Raw genomic sequence first — 15,569 nt, 5'->3', positions numbered from 1 at the left:
CTGACTGTAAACAAACGTGGCGGCACCCCTGGTCACCTGCTCCATGTGAAAACTCCCAAGTATTCCGGTAAGGCAGACTGGGAGGCCTTTCATGCTCAATTTGAACTCTTAGCTCAGGCATCGGGCTGGTCAGAGGATAATAAAGCACTGCAGTTGGCCCAGCACTGTCATGCCTGCTACTGCTAAGTCCACGTGAGAGGGATGATTATGAGGCTTTAGTGGGTGCTCTTCAAAGGCGTTTTGGACACTGTAATCAGTCTTGCGTTCAGAACTCTGTAGCAGACGCCGCAGCCTGGAGAACCGCTATGCCTGTTGGCTAATGACATTGAGACATTGACTAGGAGAGCCTATTCCCACATGTCGTCTGACGTGCAAAATGAGCTGCTAGGGATCAGTTCATCCAGGCCATAACGCCTAAGGAGCTGCGTATCCAGACACAGCTGGCACATCCCCAGACCCTGCAGGAGGCGCTGGAGCTGGCTTCGGAAAGAGAGATGGTGGGGGCTGGGATTGTAGAGGGCGACCACGACAGCATCAACCCAGTTGTGAGATCTGCTGTGGATACCAGCCTAGAACAAGAAAAGCCAGCATGGGTGGCTGAATTAACTGAACTGATTCGTGCTGTGTCTCTGCAGACATCACGTGGGGGTGCACGTCCACGTCAGGCTCCTGTTGTCTGCTGGGAGTGTGGTCAGGCGGGCCATATTCGCAGGAAGTGTCCCAAGCTCACTGGTGACCAGGGAAACGCCCAGGGGTCTGTATAGATGGGGCAATACAGACCCCTGCCACAGTGTCTCACCCTGCCCCTCTTTCAGCGACCAGACCTCAGCAGCACAGACACAGCAGTGAGGCTCCACTTTCCCCGGAGGCAGGGGATACTACCGAGTCTGCTAGGGTGGTGGGCTGGATCCATAAAGGGGATTTTTGCCATGTCCCCATCACCCTGGCTGGGACCCTGTGCACAGCTCTGATTAGGCCTGATGTCATGCCAGGGGGGACGCAGCTGAAGCCCACTGCAGTGCGGTTGCGCACAGTGACTGGGGAGCTAGCCCCTATGCTAGGGAGGGGGGAGAAGGTTATAGTAGTGGTAGGCCTGTCAGTGAACTTTGATGTGTGGGTAGCAGAGGTACAGGACCCATGTATATTAGGGCTGGACTTCCTGCGGTTTGCTCACTGCATCTTGGACCTGGGAGGAAACACACTGACCTTCCCAGGAGGTCCCACAGTTGAAATGGTGCACCCCTCACAAGCCACAAGACCTTCCCCATTAACTTCAAGAGCTGTAGAGACACAATGTCCGAGCTCAGACTCCTGCCTAGTTCACCCGCCTACACCTTTATCTGTCACAGGCCACACCTCAATGGATGGAAAACCCTCTTCTCAGACAGTCTTCCCCTCTAATGGCTTGGAGCCCCCTTCAGTTATCCAGCTGGCCGTAGGGGATGGGATGGATAGACTGCCAGCTGTTAGAGAAATATGGAAACGAAATTGTGATGACTTGGAACCCTGGCAGCAGGAGGAGCTGTGGCAGCTGTTGTGGGAGTTTAAAGACATTTTTGCCCTGACAGAAGAGGAGGTGGGCCTGACTCACCTAGTACAGCACGAGATAGATACTGGGGATGCACGGCCCATTAAGACTTGCCCTCGCCGTCTTCCCATGGCCCACCAAGCAGCTGCTGACAGTGCAATTGACGAAATGCTCAAAGCTGGCATCATTGAGCCATTAAACAGCCCTTGGGCTTCAGGGGTTGTAATGGTTAATAAGAAGAAGAGCACAAAGATGAAGTTCTGTGTGGATTACAGACCATTAAACAGCGTGACCAAGAAGGACTCTTATCCACTGCCCCACATTGATATGCTTGACTTTGTGTCTGGCTCATCTTGGTTTTCCTTGTTAGACCTACGCAGTGGATATTGGCAAGTGCCTCTCAGCCCGGAGGCCAGACCAAAGACTGCTTATGCACAGGAAGAGGACTATGGCAGTTCCGTGTGCTCTGTTTTGGCCTGTGCAATGCTCCAGCCACATTCGAGAGACTTAAGGAGAGAGTTCTGGCTGGAGTCCCACGGCAGGAGTGTCTGGTCTACTTGGACGACATTTTGGCTCATGGGAGCTCCTTTCAGTCTGCTCTGAGAGCCCTCCAGCAGGTGCTGCAGAAAATAGCAGCAGCAGGTCTGAAGCTTCATCCTGACAAGTGTCAATTTATGAGGAGAGAACTGGAGTTCCTGGGGCATAGAGTGGGGCAGCAAGGCGTCAGCACTGTGGAGGAAAAGGTACGAGCAGTGAGAGACTGGCCAACCCCCACCAACCTGCGCGACCTGAAGAGCTTCTTGGGATTGGCATCCTTTTACAGGCGGTTTGTACGAGGCTTCTCTTGTATCGCTGCGCCCCTGTTCCGCCTGCAACAGAAGGACAGTGATTTTATCTGGACACCCGAGTGTGAGCAGGTCTTTAGCTCACTCAAAATGGCGCTGACAGAGTCTCCTATGCTCAGCCCCCCAGACCCCAATCTGCCATTTATCCTGGATACAGATGCCAGCAACGTCGGCATGTGGGCAGTGTTAAGCCAGTTGGGGCCGGATGGCGAGAGAGTTGTGGCCTATTTCAGCAAAACCTTTAACAAGGCAGAACGGCGCTATTGTGTCACTCGGAGAGAGCTGCTCGCTGTCGTGGTGGCAATAGGCCATTTCAAATACTACCTGTGTGGCCTGCCCTTCACTGTGCGGACTGACCACTCAGCGCTCCAGTGGTTAAAGTCCTTTAGAGAACCGGAAGGACAGATCGCACGCTGGTTGGAGGGACTGGCGCCATACGTCTTCACAGTGGAGCACCGGGCAGGGGCTCGACATGGCAACGCCGATGCCATGTCTCGCCGTCCCTGCGCTCCGGCAGGCTGCCGGTACTGTGAGAAGAGGGAGGCTCGGGAGCGACAGCTCTGTGAAGAGGAGGAATGCCCCATGCATTAGGGGGGTGGGCCAATATGCAGAGAAATGCAGGTTGTTGGTCCAGCTGAATGGAGGGCACAGCAGGAACAAGATTCTGACTTGAAACAAGTGCTACAGTGGATGGAGGCAGGACAGAAGCCGCAGTGGGTCGAAGTGGCAGGGTGCTCGCCTGCCACAAAGGGACTGTATGCGATGTTTGAGAGCCTACGAGTGAAAGATGGAGTTCTTCAGAGAGCCTGGAAGGAGCCAGCCACTGGAGAAGAGAGATGGCAAGTTGTGGTCCCCCGGGCGCTGAAGGAGGCTGTGCTAAAGATTTCTCATGGTGTCACTGGGGCAGGACATTTTGGAGTCTCCAAAACCCTTCGACGGCTTCGTCAAGGGTTCTATTGGGGGAGGCTCAGAAGGGATGTAGAGGACTTTTGTCGTTGCTGCGACCTCTGTGCAGCATACAAGGGCCCCCCAGACCAGTCTCATGCTCCACTTCAGCAACAGGCAGTGGGAGCCCCGATGGAAAGAGTTGCGGTAGATGTTTAGGGGCCTTTCCCCTGCTCAGACAGGGGAAACCGCGATGTTCTGGCTGCTATGTACTATTTTACGAAATGGCCTGAGGCGTATGCTATTCCAGATCAAGAGGCAGAGACTGTAGCAGACACTTTGGTGGAGGGAATGTTTGCCAGGTTTGGAGCCGCTGAAACCATCCATAGTGACCAAGGAAGGAATTTTGAATCAAGAGTGTTCAGTGCCATGTGTGAGCGTCTTGGCATGCACAAGACCCGCACTACACCTTTGCATCCTCAGAGCGATGGACTTTTGGAACGGTTTAACAGAACCTTAGCAAAACAGCTAGCTATCCTCACTGCAGACCACCAACGTGACTGGGACATGCACCTTCCACTCGTCCTCATGGCCTACAGGTCTGCTGTGCAGGACTCTACCTCCTGCACCCCTGCTTTACTTATGTTAGGGCGAGAGTTGAGGACACTGGCGGAGATGTCTTTTGGCAGGCCACCAGACGCACCAATCGCTCCACCGGGACCAGAATATGCCAGGAGGCTCCAAGACAGGATGGATTCTGCTCATGCTTTCGCCCGAGAGCAGTTGCAAAGAGCGGGCATAAGACAGAAAAGGAATTACGATGTGAGAGCCCGAGGAAAAGCCTTCAATCCTAGGGATGTGGTGTGGGTGTGTAGTCCCAAAAGAAAGAGAGGCCGGTGCCCTAAGTTGGACTGTCATTAGGTGGGGCCTTGTGAGGTCGAAGGGAGGGTTGGTGAGGTAGTGTACTGGGTCTGGTTGCCGCCCAAGGGACGACGGGTGGCATTACACAGAGACAGACTGGCCCCCTATAAAGGGGATGCCTTCCCCCTCCAACATCCGAGGTCTTTGGTACCCTCCGGCCAGGACAACACCGCTGACAGCCAACGCAGGCCAAGGAGGCCTGATTCCGAGGCATCCTAGAGCAGGAGGCTCAACCCTTCTCCACCGGTCCCCACAGATTCTCTGACTGTTCCCCTTAGTAGCTCCCCACACTCTCCCCTTTTGCCTACCTCAGCCCCTGTTGGCCAGCAAAGGAAACCCATGCAGCAGGCTCAGAGGCCTGCATCACCTCCTGGGCGTCCTCAAAGACAGAGGCGGGCCCCAGGTCACCTCAAGGACTTTTTGTGTGGTCCCTCGGAGCGAGGGACTTTGTAGGGGGGGGGCAGTGTAGCGACCTGTTATAATGTTTGTGTCGTAATTTATTTAGAAACATGCAAGTTCTGTGAATTCTCCTTTTCTGTCCTGTTTCTAATGCTGTTTATTATTTTGTGCAGCCAGGACTGTTACTGGTAGGAAAGGGCTGGGGGGGGCTGGCCTGAGGGGGAGTGGCAACTGAGGCCGAGCTGGACTGTGGGGAAGTAGAAAAAAAAAGGACTGAGCAAAAAAACGAGAGCACGGGAGCTAGCGGTTAGCATTCTTTGTTTTGGCGTGGTCACGGCCGACAGGGATAATTTTGTGCAGTTGTTCAATAAATGCACGGTTGGAAAACTTATTTTCGCCTATTCTTCAAGCACTCGTCCCATCGCATACAATATGCATTCAGATGTCTACACACCACATAATGAAATACAAAAAATGTAAGCGTAAGGGAAACAAGAATGCAAATGTCATAAATCTGCCACCTCACTTTGACAACCGCTTCATTGCACAGGTAAAAATATCAGTCATATCAAGTATACATCAGACTAACTGGTTATAACTAGTCCACTTATAAGAAACATTGCAGGTTAATGAAATCCATTTATTATGAGCAACACGGCATTCCTTTCTACAATTTTACAGACCATAGCCTATAATCCTTCACTCTTTGATGCCAAAGCAGCAGGATCATCAATTAAATAATGCCAAAAACGTATCATGTGGGACACAGAATGATGACAAAAATATAAATCTGTTCAGCTAAAAAATAATATTTTAAGCCCTAAACATTTCTTTTTACAGAATTCTGCTCTATTTTAGGTGGTAGTTTGTGTATTTTAACCCTACTAAACTTCATGGTCTTTTTTTAAATCCACTTTTGTATTATAAGGCACATTTTTATGTGATGACGAGCTTTATCTTTAAAAATATGTGGACTTCTTAAAATCTTGTGTTTTGCAATATTTTGGCCATACCTAATTCCTGCAGCTGTAGCTTTATACACGCAGACTATGATCAAATATAATTTGTATGATATTCACACCAGTTTAGTTTAGAGTTCTAATAATTTCACAATCAGCAAACTTAAACATAATACTGGGCTAATTCTGTGACACTCACGCAGTAATGACGTAACCTCATGTGGTTTTATTTTAGTTTAAATTTAATTTTGATTTTTGTATATGAGAGAAGTGAGACATGTCATGTCACATGTGTACACCACAAACTACTGCACCAACAAAGTGAATAATTAGCTAATTAATTCAATATCGATACTGCATTTTAAAATATCGATACAGAATCACGCCAGGAAGTATCGCGATATTTCAGTGTATTGATTTTTTGTCCCACCCCTAATAAAGACCCATCAGGGATATGATTTTACGAGTTTGGTGTCCTTTCTTTTCATTTTGATTATGCAGAGACATTACATGTCTTTCTAATGATAGGCTACAGGGTTTCCACTACATGTAATTGATCGTGGCGCACCTCCACACCAAAATAAAAGTTGCCATGGCTTCAGAATTATAATCTTTTTTATCAGATGTTAAAAATGTGTCTCATGATTGAGATGAGACGCTAGCGATCTAAAAATAGCTTGTTGTCGTAAAAACTCCGGCGGAACTTTAGTTCCCCCTCTGTTATAATACAAGACTGGACAAAAACAATAGCAACTGACTGTCAGGCGTTCATCTAATCCATGACATTTGCCTCATGGAGAGAGGAAAGAGAAGCTCGAGCTTCAAAGTCACAGGATGACAGGAGCAGTTGTGTGTGTGTGTGTGTGTGTGTCTGTGTATGTGTGACAGAGAGGAGAGATAGTTTGTATGTCTGTCCGTGAGTGCAGGTCGACAACAAGCATTTACGAACTAACGTTAGCTCATGGAAAAAGTGAGTGATAAATGTTTGTAAATTATAATATTAATAACTTTAAGAGGCTGAGGCTTACATGTGGCTCCTCTGGGATAAGAGGACTTAATGATAGCAGGATCCCACTATAAGAATCTTTCATTCAAATCATATCCCCTGGAGGAAGCCCTGGGCTTGGCCTATGACACGGATTACGTGTGGAAAAAAACTGTGGTTGTTCTTTGACATATGTTGGAATATAAAACTGGAAGCGATCATTATATTAAAGTAAATGTCTGTTTTATCAACTTAACAGGTCCTGTGACAGAGGTGAAGACTGACATTTATGTGACTAGTTTCGGGCCTGTCTCAGATGTTGACATGGTATGTACCTAACCTTAACACATTCATCATGTATCTGTGTGCTGTATTTATTCTTTTAATTCATATTAGCATAGATAAGGAGATGGCAGCTTTTTGCTGTATTTGAAAATCAGTTGTGCCTTTACATTTTGTTGGAAATAAGATATCAAAACATATGTGTTTTTCTACTTGTTTCTAATAACAAATCATATCAGCCACCAGTGTACCAACCTTGAATTCTCTATGCTTTAATTTTCATGACATAGGAATACACCATGGACGTTTTCTTTCGACAGACATGGGTTGACCGGCGTTTGATTTATGAGGGGCCAGTAGAAATTCTGAGGCTGAACAACCTAATGGTGTCTAAAGTGTGGACACCAGACACCTTCTTCAGGAATGGCAAGAAGTCAGTTGCTCACAACATGACAGCCCCAAACAAGCTTTTTCGCATCATGAAAAATGGCACCATTTTGTATACTATGAGGTACTACAGAATATGCAGCTTTCACCATTTATCATTTAAGTAAACACCAGATGTACACAGAACTGTTCTAATCCTGATCTTTTACCTGATATTTTAACATTTGTTAATTGGTAGACATGGACCCTTTCTCAACACAATTTCATACTTTGGTGTTTGTGTATGTCTTTAAAAACTTAGAAAAGGGAGAAGATGGACAATGTTTGCTCACAATGATCAAGATGACTAACTCTGAAATCAGACATAGTGGCCTATGGTGGTTAGTGTGTAGGGCTACCAGGAGTTAAGGCCAGATCTACTAAGATCCCAATTTGCGTGTACGATCTAGAATTCTGCATTTGGGGTTGGACCGTGGTTTGCGGGTGATTTACTAAGAGTGACTGAGTAAATGACAAAGAGGTGCAAACGTGTTGGAGACACGCCTATTTAAATGAGGGTTTTGCATGTTTCATGGTTTGCAGCATGAGAGCCAAATGCTCAAAATGAAATTTGACCATACAGAATTAGAGAAGTTGATGGATGAAGCCAATAAACACTTAAATGAGATACAGCAAAGAAGCCCTTGGGGAGTCAGGGAGAAGAAAGAGTTTTACCTGTTGGATTATGCCTTCTGGATTTGGGTGAGATTGTCTTGTTTTTGTATTTTTTACCAGGTATACCAGTAATTAGCTGTTGATGGCATAATTTTTTGTCTTTGGGGGGTTTTTGCTGTGTGAATGTATGGTGGGGGTTTTTTCTGAGGAGACTGGTGGATTATAGACTTTTGCCTTTGCATGTACGTGAGTCATTAACATTTAAAAAGACTTAAAAGACACTTCAAAGTGTTCAGATAAGGACGAGGTTGCTTTTTTTTTAGATTTGGACTTTTATTTCATTATGAAATTCTAAACATTTAGATAAAATCTTTAATTTTGTTGTGACCTGTTTTTCATTTGAGTTTAAGCACAGCGTGCGCTTATGTTCTGGGGAGGTGTTAATTAACTCACTGAGTGCCATTGACGTATATATAGAGTGTTTGCACTGACGTCACGGTTTGGGCAGTTACCCGGATGCGCGGCCATGTTGGAGATACACAAATGTAAACATTGAATGGACGGGGATAGAAGTGCGTGGCTAAATATGATTTGAGAGATCTCTTTTTCACGAAAGCCTGTTGAATAACACACAGAAACTGCTAAAGCCTATCGAGAAGGACTCGGTCAGCAAGAAAAATGGAGGTATTATGAAAAGCTTTGGCTAATAGGCGGCAGAGACCCATACGAGGTAGCATCAACTTCTTGGAAACACGATGAGCCCGCGATTCTGCCGTCCATATCCTATCTGGACATCGTTAACTACCTCGTCTTTACACCAAGCCCCTACACAACCGAAGATCTGAAATGTTACAAGGGTTTGGAGGCTTACAACCAGATGGTGTGCGACTGGGTGAGGGAGGCGCACTATCAGGTCGTTGATGACGTGTGTCGTAAAAGCGAAGGTAGGCGATGTTCAGGCTGCACTAATGTTAGCTAAATTAGGGATTACAAAAACTGTATAACTATCACTGATTTAATCTAAAGAATTTACTTGGTTGTATTTTATGCAGGTACTCCATTCTCAAGAGAAAAGCCTCTGGAACCACGGATCATTACTGAGAAGTCTGGAAGGATCCGTGGTGCTCACTGTTCATGTGTGGCTGGGCTAGGGGAGACATGCACACATGCTGCAGCATTGTTGTTTCTTATCGAAGCAATAGTGAAGATACGGGACTCAAAGACAGTGACACAGGAAAAGGTGTATTGGATGCTACCTACTACAATATCAAAGGTGGAGTACGAAGAGTGTAGAAAGATTGATTTCACCTCAGCAAAAACATATAAAGTAAAATAGCTGCAAAGACTGACTGTGGTTCTGCTGGCCATGCACAATTATCAGAGAACGATGGAGCTAGGTCTAGCTCTCATTCTGCTATTAAAGTAAGCAAAACGCCACACCCATCAAGTGATGAACTGACATCATTGTTCAATGATCTAAGCACAACTGGATCAAAGTCTGCTATTTTGTCCCTGATTGAGCCTTATTCAGACCAGTTTGTTCCCAAACCGATTGGTGAAACCTTTCCTCTGGTTTTGACTGACCTCAGAAATGATGAAGCTGTTTACATGGACTACAATGATATATTGTCTGTTTGGAGTGATATTAAAATTTCAGTATCAGAGGAGCAAGCAAATGCAGTTGAGGCAGCTACAAGGGATCAAGCTTCTTCTAAACTGTGGTTTCAGTTCCGTGCTGGTCATATTACAGCATCAGAGATGAAAGCAGCATGTCACACTGATCCAAACCAACCAGCTCAGAGCTTGATAAAAAGTGTCTGCTATCTGGAAGCATACAATTTCACCTCAAAAGCAACTGCCTGGGGATGTGCTCATGAAAAATTTGCACATGATATTTTTACTGATGGACATCATAAATGTCATGAAAATGTGAAAGTGCTTGAGACAGGTTTCTTTATAAATCCACGTGTGCCATTTTTGGGTGCTTCTCCAGATGGTCCAGTTTCTTGTGACTGTTGTGGTGCCAGTGTACTTGAGATTAAATGTCCATTCTGTGTCAAAAGTGACACTTTAGATGCTGTTACAGGATTTTGTTTTGAAAAGGATAGTGAAGGGAAACTGAATCTAAACAGAAACCACCAGTATTTCTACCAGGTCCAAACTCAGCTTGGAGTATGCAAAGTGGAGTCTGCCTATTTTGTGGTTTGGACAGAGAAAAATCTTCATATTGAGCACATTTTATTTGATGAAGAGTTCTGGGGCATAATATGTCAGAAAAGCAAGCACATTTTTGACAGAGCAATTATGCCAGAGCTAGTTGGCAAGTTCTACACCAGGCTGTCATTTACATAGGGTTGTGTGTCCCAACAACCTACTGTATGTGTAGCTTCCAGTTCAAATGGTTCTGAGAAAGCCACATATGCCAGTAAGCAAGAAAAAACATGGTGTTACTGTGACCAAGGAGAGTTTGTTCAAATGATCTAATGTGACAACATAAAATGTCATATTCAATGGTTTCACTGTTCATGTGTTAATGTTGTAGTTGTGCCAAAAGGGAAATGGTTTTGTCCAGACTGCCGCAAACGGCCTCAGTTCCAGACAAAAAAGGTAAAGACACGTCTGATTAAAAGTAAAGGTAAGACTTCTTTATTTATTTTTATTTAAAACACTTTCATTTTAGTTTATTTTAAGTATTTATTTTTGTTCTTCTTAATTTATTGGCCAATAATATTTTATTTACCTCTGTACCTTTTACAAATGTAAAGTATGTTCTTGAAACAATTCTTTTGATAACTGTTTATTTCAGAATTACATGAGCACACGTTTGAATATTTTTTCTGATTAAACATGACAAACTCGTCACATTGCTGTCAAGTGCTGTATTTTTACAGTGTTCTGTAACCTTAAACATGAAATCTCAATTGAAATAACCACTGATGGGCAAAGGTTCACAAGAGCACAACAGACAAGTCCAATCTTGTCAATGGTACAAACACTTTCACTTTCTTTGCATATCAAGAAATCAATTGGCACTGTCCCCCCCGAAATAGAATATTTCTGTCGCACACTACCAATAACATGCTCCACATGAATCCTAACATGAGCAATCTTCCTTGTGGTTTCTATGTCAACTGGAGTGAGCTGTGACTTCCCACGAGTAAAGGCTGGGATTTTTACCTGAGCCATAATGCAACCTAAAGTGTCCTGAATATCAAAGCCCCGGTCAGCAAGAACTAAATCACCAGGCAAAATGTTGTCCAAAAAGCCACAGTTTTCAGTTATGTACTTATCACTAACTCTTCCTCCCATGCACTTGAAATGAACTGTGAGACAGACTGTGCCCTGTGGAAGAAGTATCAAGAATTTTGGAGAATGATCCTGCATCAACTGCATGGATGCAAACTCAGAGTCAGATCGTACTAATTTAAGTGTAGAGCCTAAAAAACAAGTAAGATTGGCAATAATTTTACAAGTGAAACCACACAATTGATTGCCTGGGAAATATGGATGGTTTAAGACATATACTGACCAAAACCTTAAAAGTATATAAATGTTAAAATAAAAAGGCTCAAAGATAAGACACAGAAGTTTGAAAACACAGATGTTACAATTATATTTTTCATGGGGATGGGGGTCTGCAGAATAAGTGATTTCCTCTTGGGGGAGGCTCACTTTCCCACAAAGCCCCTTAAGTTTTACGTAAGTACTATTTATTCGGATGACTTTTCGTTTAATCAAAGCAATATTCTAGCATGATATTTACTTTTCCTAAAGTATAATTTTAAGATGCTATGTACAAAGGAGAATATGACCTACCTGACAAGAAATGCTGTGAACAAACTCGAATGTTGTCTAGATTCTTGCCTTGGAAATCCTGGTGGAGCTTTGCTAGCCACAGTCGCCTCCATTCTTCTGACAATTGTTTGCACTCCTTTCACTGATTTGCAATAATTTTTGGTAGCCAAAAGTATTTCAGATGTTTTTCTCGATCCGACCTATTAGTAAAGCTGAAAACGCGACAATAATGTACCATTTTGTGCAACTATAATCCTGCATACGTGCGAGCTCTGTGTTGTTCTGTCGTGACAGTACCTCCAATATGGCCGACTTCCGGGTTGATGACGTAACGTGAAAACCCTCTATACGTCATTCAAAAGCCAACGCTTGAGTGCCGTTGACGTATATATAGGTCAAAGTGTTTTTCGGCGCCTGGCAGAAGGGGGCATTCTTATGCTCCCTGTGAGTAATTTTGGGGCTTCTGGGATATGTAGTCTGAACACAGAAGAGTCATTCACTGAAACTGACAGTTATCAGCGCGGCCATTCATCTGCCTCGGCCGGCCAACAGGCTCAAGAATGCTGCGAGGTTTCCCCCATGCGTCGGAGAGAAAAGCCAGCTTGATACATACAGTGACGACACTTCAGAGACAGACTTTTCCAACCCAGACTCTAAGGAATGACTGCCGAGTGACCAGAGCAGATCTTGTTCTCCGTCCTAGAGCAATGGGGTAAATTAAGGTTATATATTACATTTATAATCTATATAACATATTTTGTATTATATTACTTTTATAATTTACAGGCAGTGCCAGGGGAAACACAAGCAGGAGAGGACGTGGGCGTATCGGGGGGGAACCGTGGAGACCGTCCAGTTGTAGGCTGTTGTGTTGTACTTTGTATTTATTTTACAATAAAATCACATTTGTAATACAATTTTCATATGTCTTTTATGTCATTGAAGGCAAAATTTTAACATTCAAATAATTGTTTTGCTTGACAGATTCTCTTTCACAAAAATGCATTTTTCTCAGCTTTCTAGAAAAAAGTAGTCTTTTTGGTGAAATTAGCCTCTATTCAATTTCAGATAAATCAAGAATGAAACAAGCTGCAAACAAACGTTTTTTCCATGATGAAATTGAAAGTTTGTTCTTTCATTTGAGCTATTCAGTGTTTTCAGAGTCATAGTACAAGATATTCTGTGGGCCTTGAGAGATGACTCAAAATGGCCAAAAACACTGGCACAAGCCACTTTCCATTTTATAAAAGGGCTGGCACTCAATGAGTTAAATGGGAAGCGCTTTAAACTCATTACACTCTCTTGAGAGATTTATGGATTGTATTTGTGGTTGTTTATTGTATTTTGATATATTCTTTACTTTAAAAGGTTTTCTATTTTTCTTAAAAATCCCCCCTTGTGTGTGTTTAAAGCTAGCTTGAGAAAAGTTAAAGTGGGGGTATTATGCTTTTTTTTTTCCAAGTCTTTACACCATTTCTCTGATACCCACGTAGTAGCTTCACATGGTTTACAGTTAAAACCAACTCATGTTTCTCACACTGACGTCCTGAAAAACCCTAATTTTAACCTCTGTCTGAAATGCTTTTATTTTCGCTGCTGTCTTTTTAACCCCCCCCCCCTCAATGTTTTGTGCCCGTCCCCTCCAATGCGTCAATGTTTACATACTTGTAAACTTTGAATGAACCGGTGCGACTGAGTAAAATATGGTGAATTTTGATATACGTCCATACATGTTAGACCCGGAGTCTGACCCTGATAGTTTGGAGAGAGAGAGGGGGAAGAAAACCAGCAGCAGCGAAGGATACAGCAGGATGTATCTGTTTGGTAAGTGTTTAACTACTGTGGTAGTGGCTAAATGGCTAAAAGGCCTTGTGGGGGTGGTCTGTTTCACTTTGCCGGCAGCACAGACGAACCGTTGACCTCATCACTTTGTCCATGGAAATCTCGTCTCGGGAAGATCTCGGAGAGATTCCCAACAAACCGTTTTCATCAGTTTACAAGCTAATTCCAAGATTACTGCCACACATGTTTATCTTGCGGTTTGAAAATTTGCATACATGGAGTATGGACACCCAACATTGTGACTTTAAGTTTTAAAATTGGAAAAGTATAATACCCCCTCTTTTAAGTGTTAGAACTTCACACAGAACATCAGAAAAATGGGATTGGGAGATCCCAGCTGTGATAGCAACCATACGCTGGAATGACCCAGATGCAAAAAAACGTAAACTTGCAAGGAGTTTTGTCATTGCAGGTACTGTGTGACTCCTTCTCGTGGCTGGCTCCAAATCCGCTCTGAGTTCCTACAGCTCCAAAATGGCAAGGCTGGATAGGCAATATGTTTTAATGACAGTTTCCTTATTTATTCAAAAAATGTTCACACAAGGGTGAAAAATGCGTTCTGTGCGTCTTCTTTCACCATTTCGATGTCTCCTTCTTGCCACAATAACCACAGCCATGTGTGTGCAATTACGTATAAAAACCGCTTGCACCTCCCTTTGAGACATTTTAAATAAAGATGCAGTTTCTATGAGCAAAATTGCTTTCAGGTTTGATAAATCGCTTTTCGTGTGCTAAAGTAGTTTTACATTTTCTCCTCCCAGCACATGCACAATTGTGTGTAAACACCCCATATTGCATATTTATCACGGCAAATGTACTAAATGGATGCAGATGCGTTATTTTGCACCTTTGAATGACACAACTGTAAGCGCGCACTGTCAGTACATCAGTTTGTACTTCTTTTGTGTGTGCAATGAGTTTGCACACGTTTTATACACACAAACCTTTAGTAGATCTGGCCCTAAGTGTCAAGGTTGCCAAAAAATATTTTTAATTTTTGAAAATGTTTCCTGTTTGCTCTTCTGGCTATGTTGAGTGAAGGTTGTTCTGGTGTTCTTAGTTTATCACAAACTTTTAACAAGAGCTTGATTTGGTCCTTTAATGTGCAATTCTTCACTTTACTTTAACAGACTGACTGTAAGTGCGGAGTGCCCCATGAAGCTTGTGGACTTCCCAATGGATGGACATGCATGCCCCCTCAAATTTGGAAGCTGTAAGTATTGTGTGCATGTGAGACTGGATGCAGAGATAAAGCAGTAAAGACGTGTGGTGCAATGGATTACAGCTGATTCAAGGGATCATTTGGAATGCATGTGATCTGCAGATCATGATAATGGTTGCACTGATGTATTGGATGAATACCCATATTGGCTGATATTACAAGTATCCCTAACTGCTAATTCAGAGAAGAGGTGTTCTTAATCATATGCTGACTCCCTTCACTCTGTTACATACACCAAGTGTAAAGGCTGACCCATGGTGTCATGTGCCAATATGATTCACCTTCAGACAATCAGAGCACCTGTGCACCTCACTGTTACAAATCATTTTGACTCCACAAGAGCAGGCTGACGTTTGTGTATATCAATATTGTCTTAGTTGTGGGAAGATATTCTTACCACTTTCTTATGTTACTGAGAGAGACAGAGTTGGTTTTTCCTCACCAGGTCACACTTAAGGCTGGCTCAGACTTCACGATTCTTTTGGTCGTTCATGATGGCACCATGTCAGACTATGAGACCAAAATCTTATTCCGTCTTGGCCGACAGCCTGGCCACACTACAAGAGTGGTCCGGACCGCTCAGCGTATGCTGACGTCACCACTGTCTCCGCGGCTGAGTGCAAGTTCATAGGTTGTCGGGGGGCAGGCCAAAGAGTGTCAATCACTCTGCAACAGAAGTGCTCTGTGATTGTAGCGGTCTTTTGCTCATAGAAAGGAAAATAAGAAACAACTGTGGATTGGATTATGGATATTAAGTATGGATGTATCAAGAGGAGGACAATATGGACTGGCTCTCATTCAGATAGAACTTAAGGTATGCATGTGATAATGTAAATAAAATAAAATGAAATTTATACATTAGTTT

General features: G+C 43.9%; 1 protein-coding gene across 1 annotated transcript in view; it reads left to right on the top strand.

Moving 5' to 3' along the window:
• LOC121515892 (gamma-aminobutyric acid receptor subunit alpha-6-like) overlaps nt 1–15,569 on the top strand; it is a 193,396-nt gene that overhangs the window by 73,340 nt on the left and 104,487 nt on the right. The window contains exons 2-4 of the mRNA XM_041796831.1: nt 6,782–6,849; nt 7,095–7,315; nt 14,613–14,695. Coding sequence (XP_041652765.1) covers nt 6,782–6,849; nt 7,095–7,315; nt 14,613–14,695 — 372 coding nt within the window. The remainder of the gene's footprint in view (nt 1–6,781; nt 6,850–7,094; nt 7,316–14,612; nt 14,696–15,569) is intronic.

This window comes from Cheilinus undulatus, linkage group 10, assembly GCF_018320785.1.
Source record: "Cheilinus undulatus linkage group 10, ASM1832078v1, whole genome shotgun sequence".
In the NCBI taxonomy this organism is placed as follows: Eukaryota; Metazoa; Chordata; class Actinopteri; order Labriformes; family Labridae; genus Cheilinus; species Cheilinus undulatus.
This window is presented reverse-complemented; position numbering and strand designations above follow the sequence as displayed.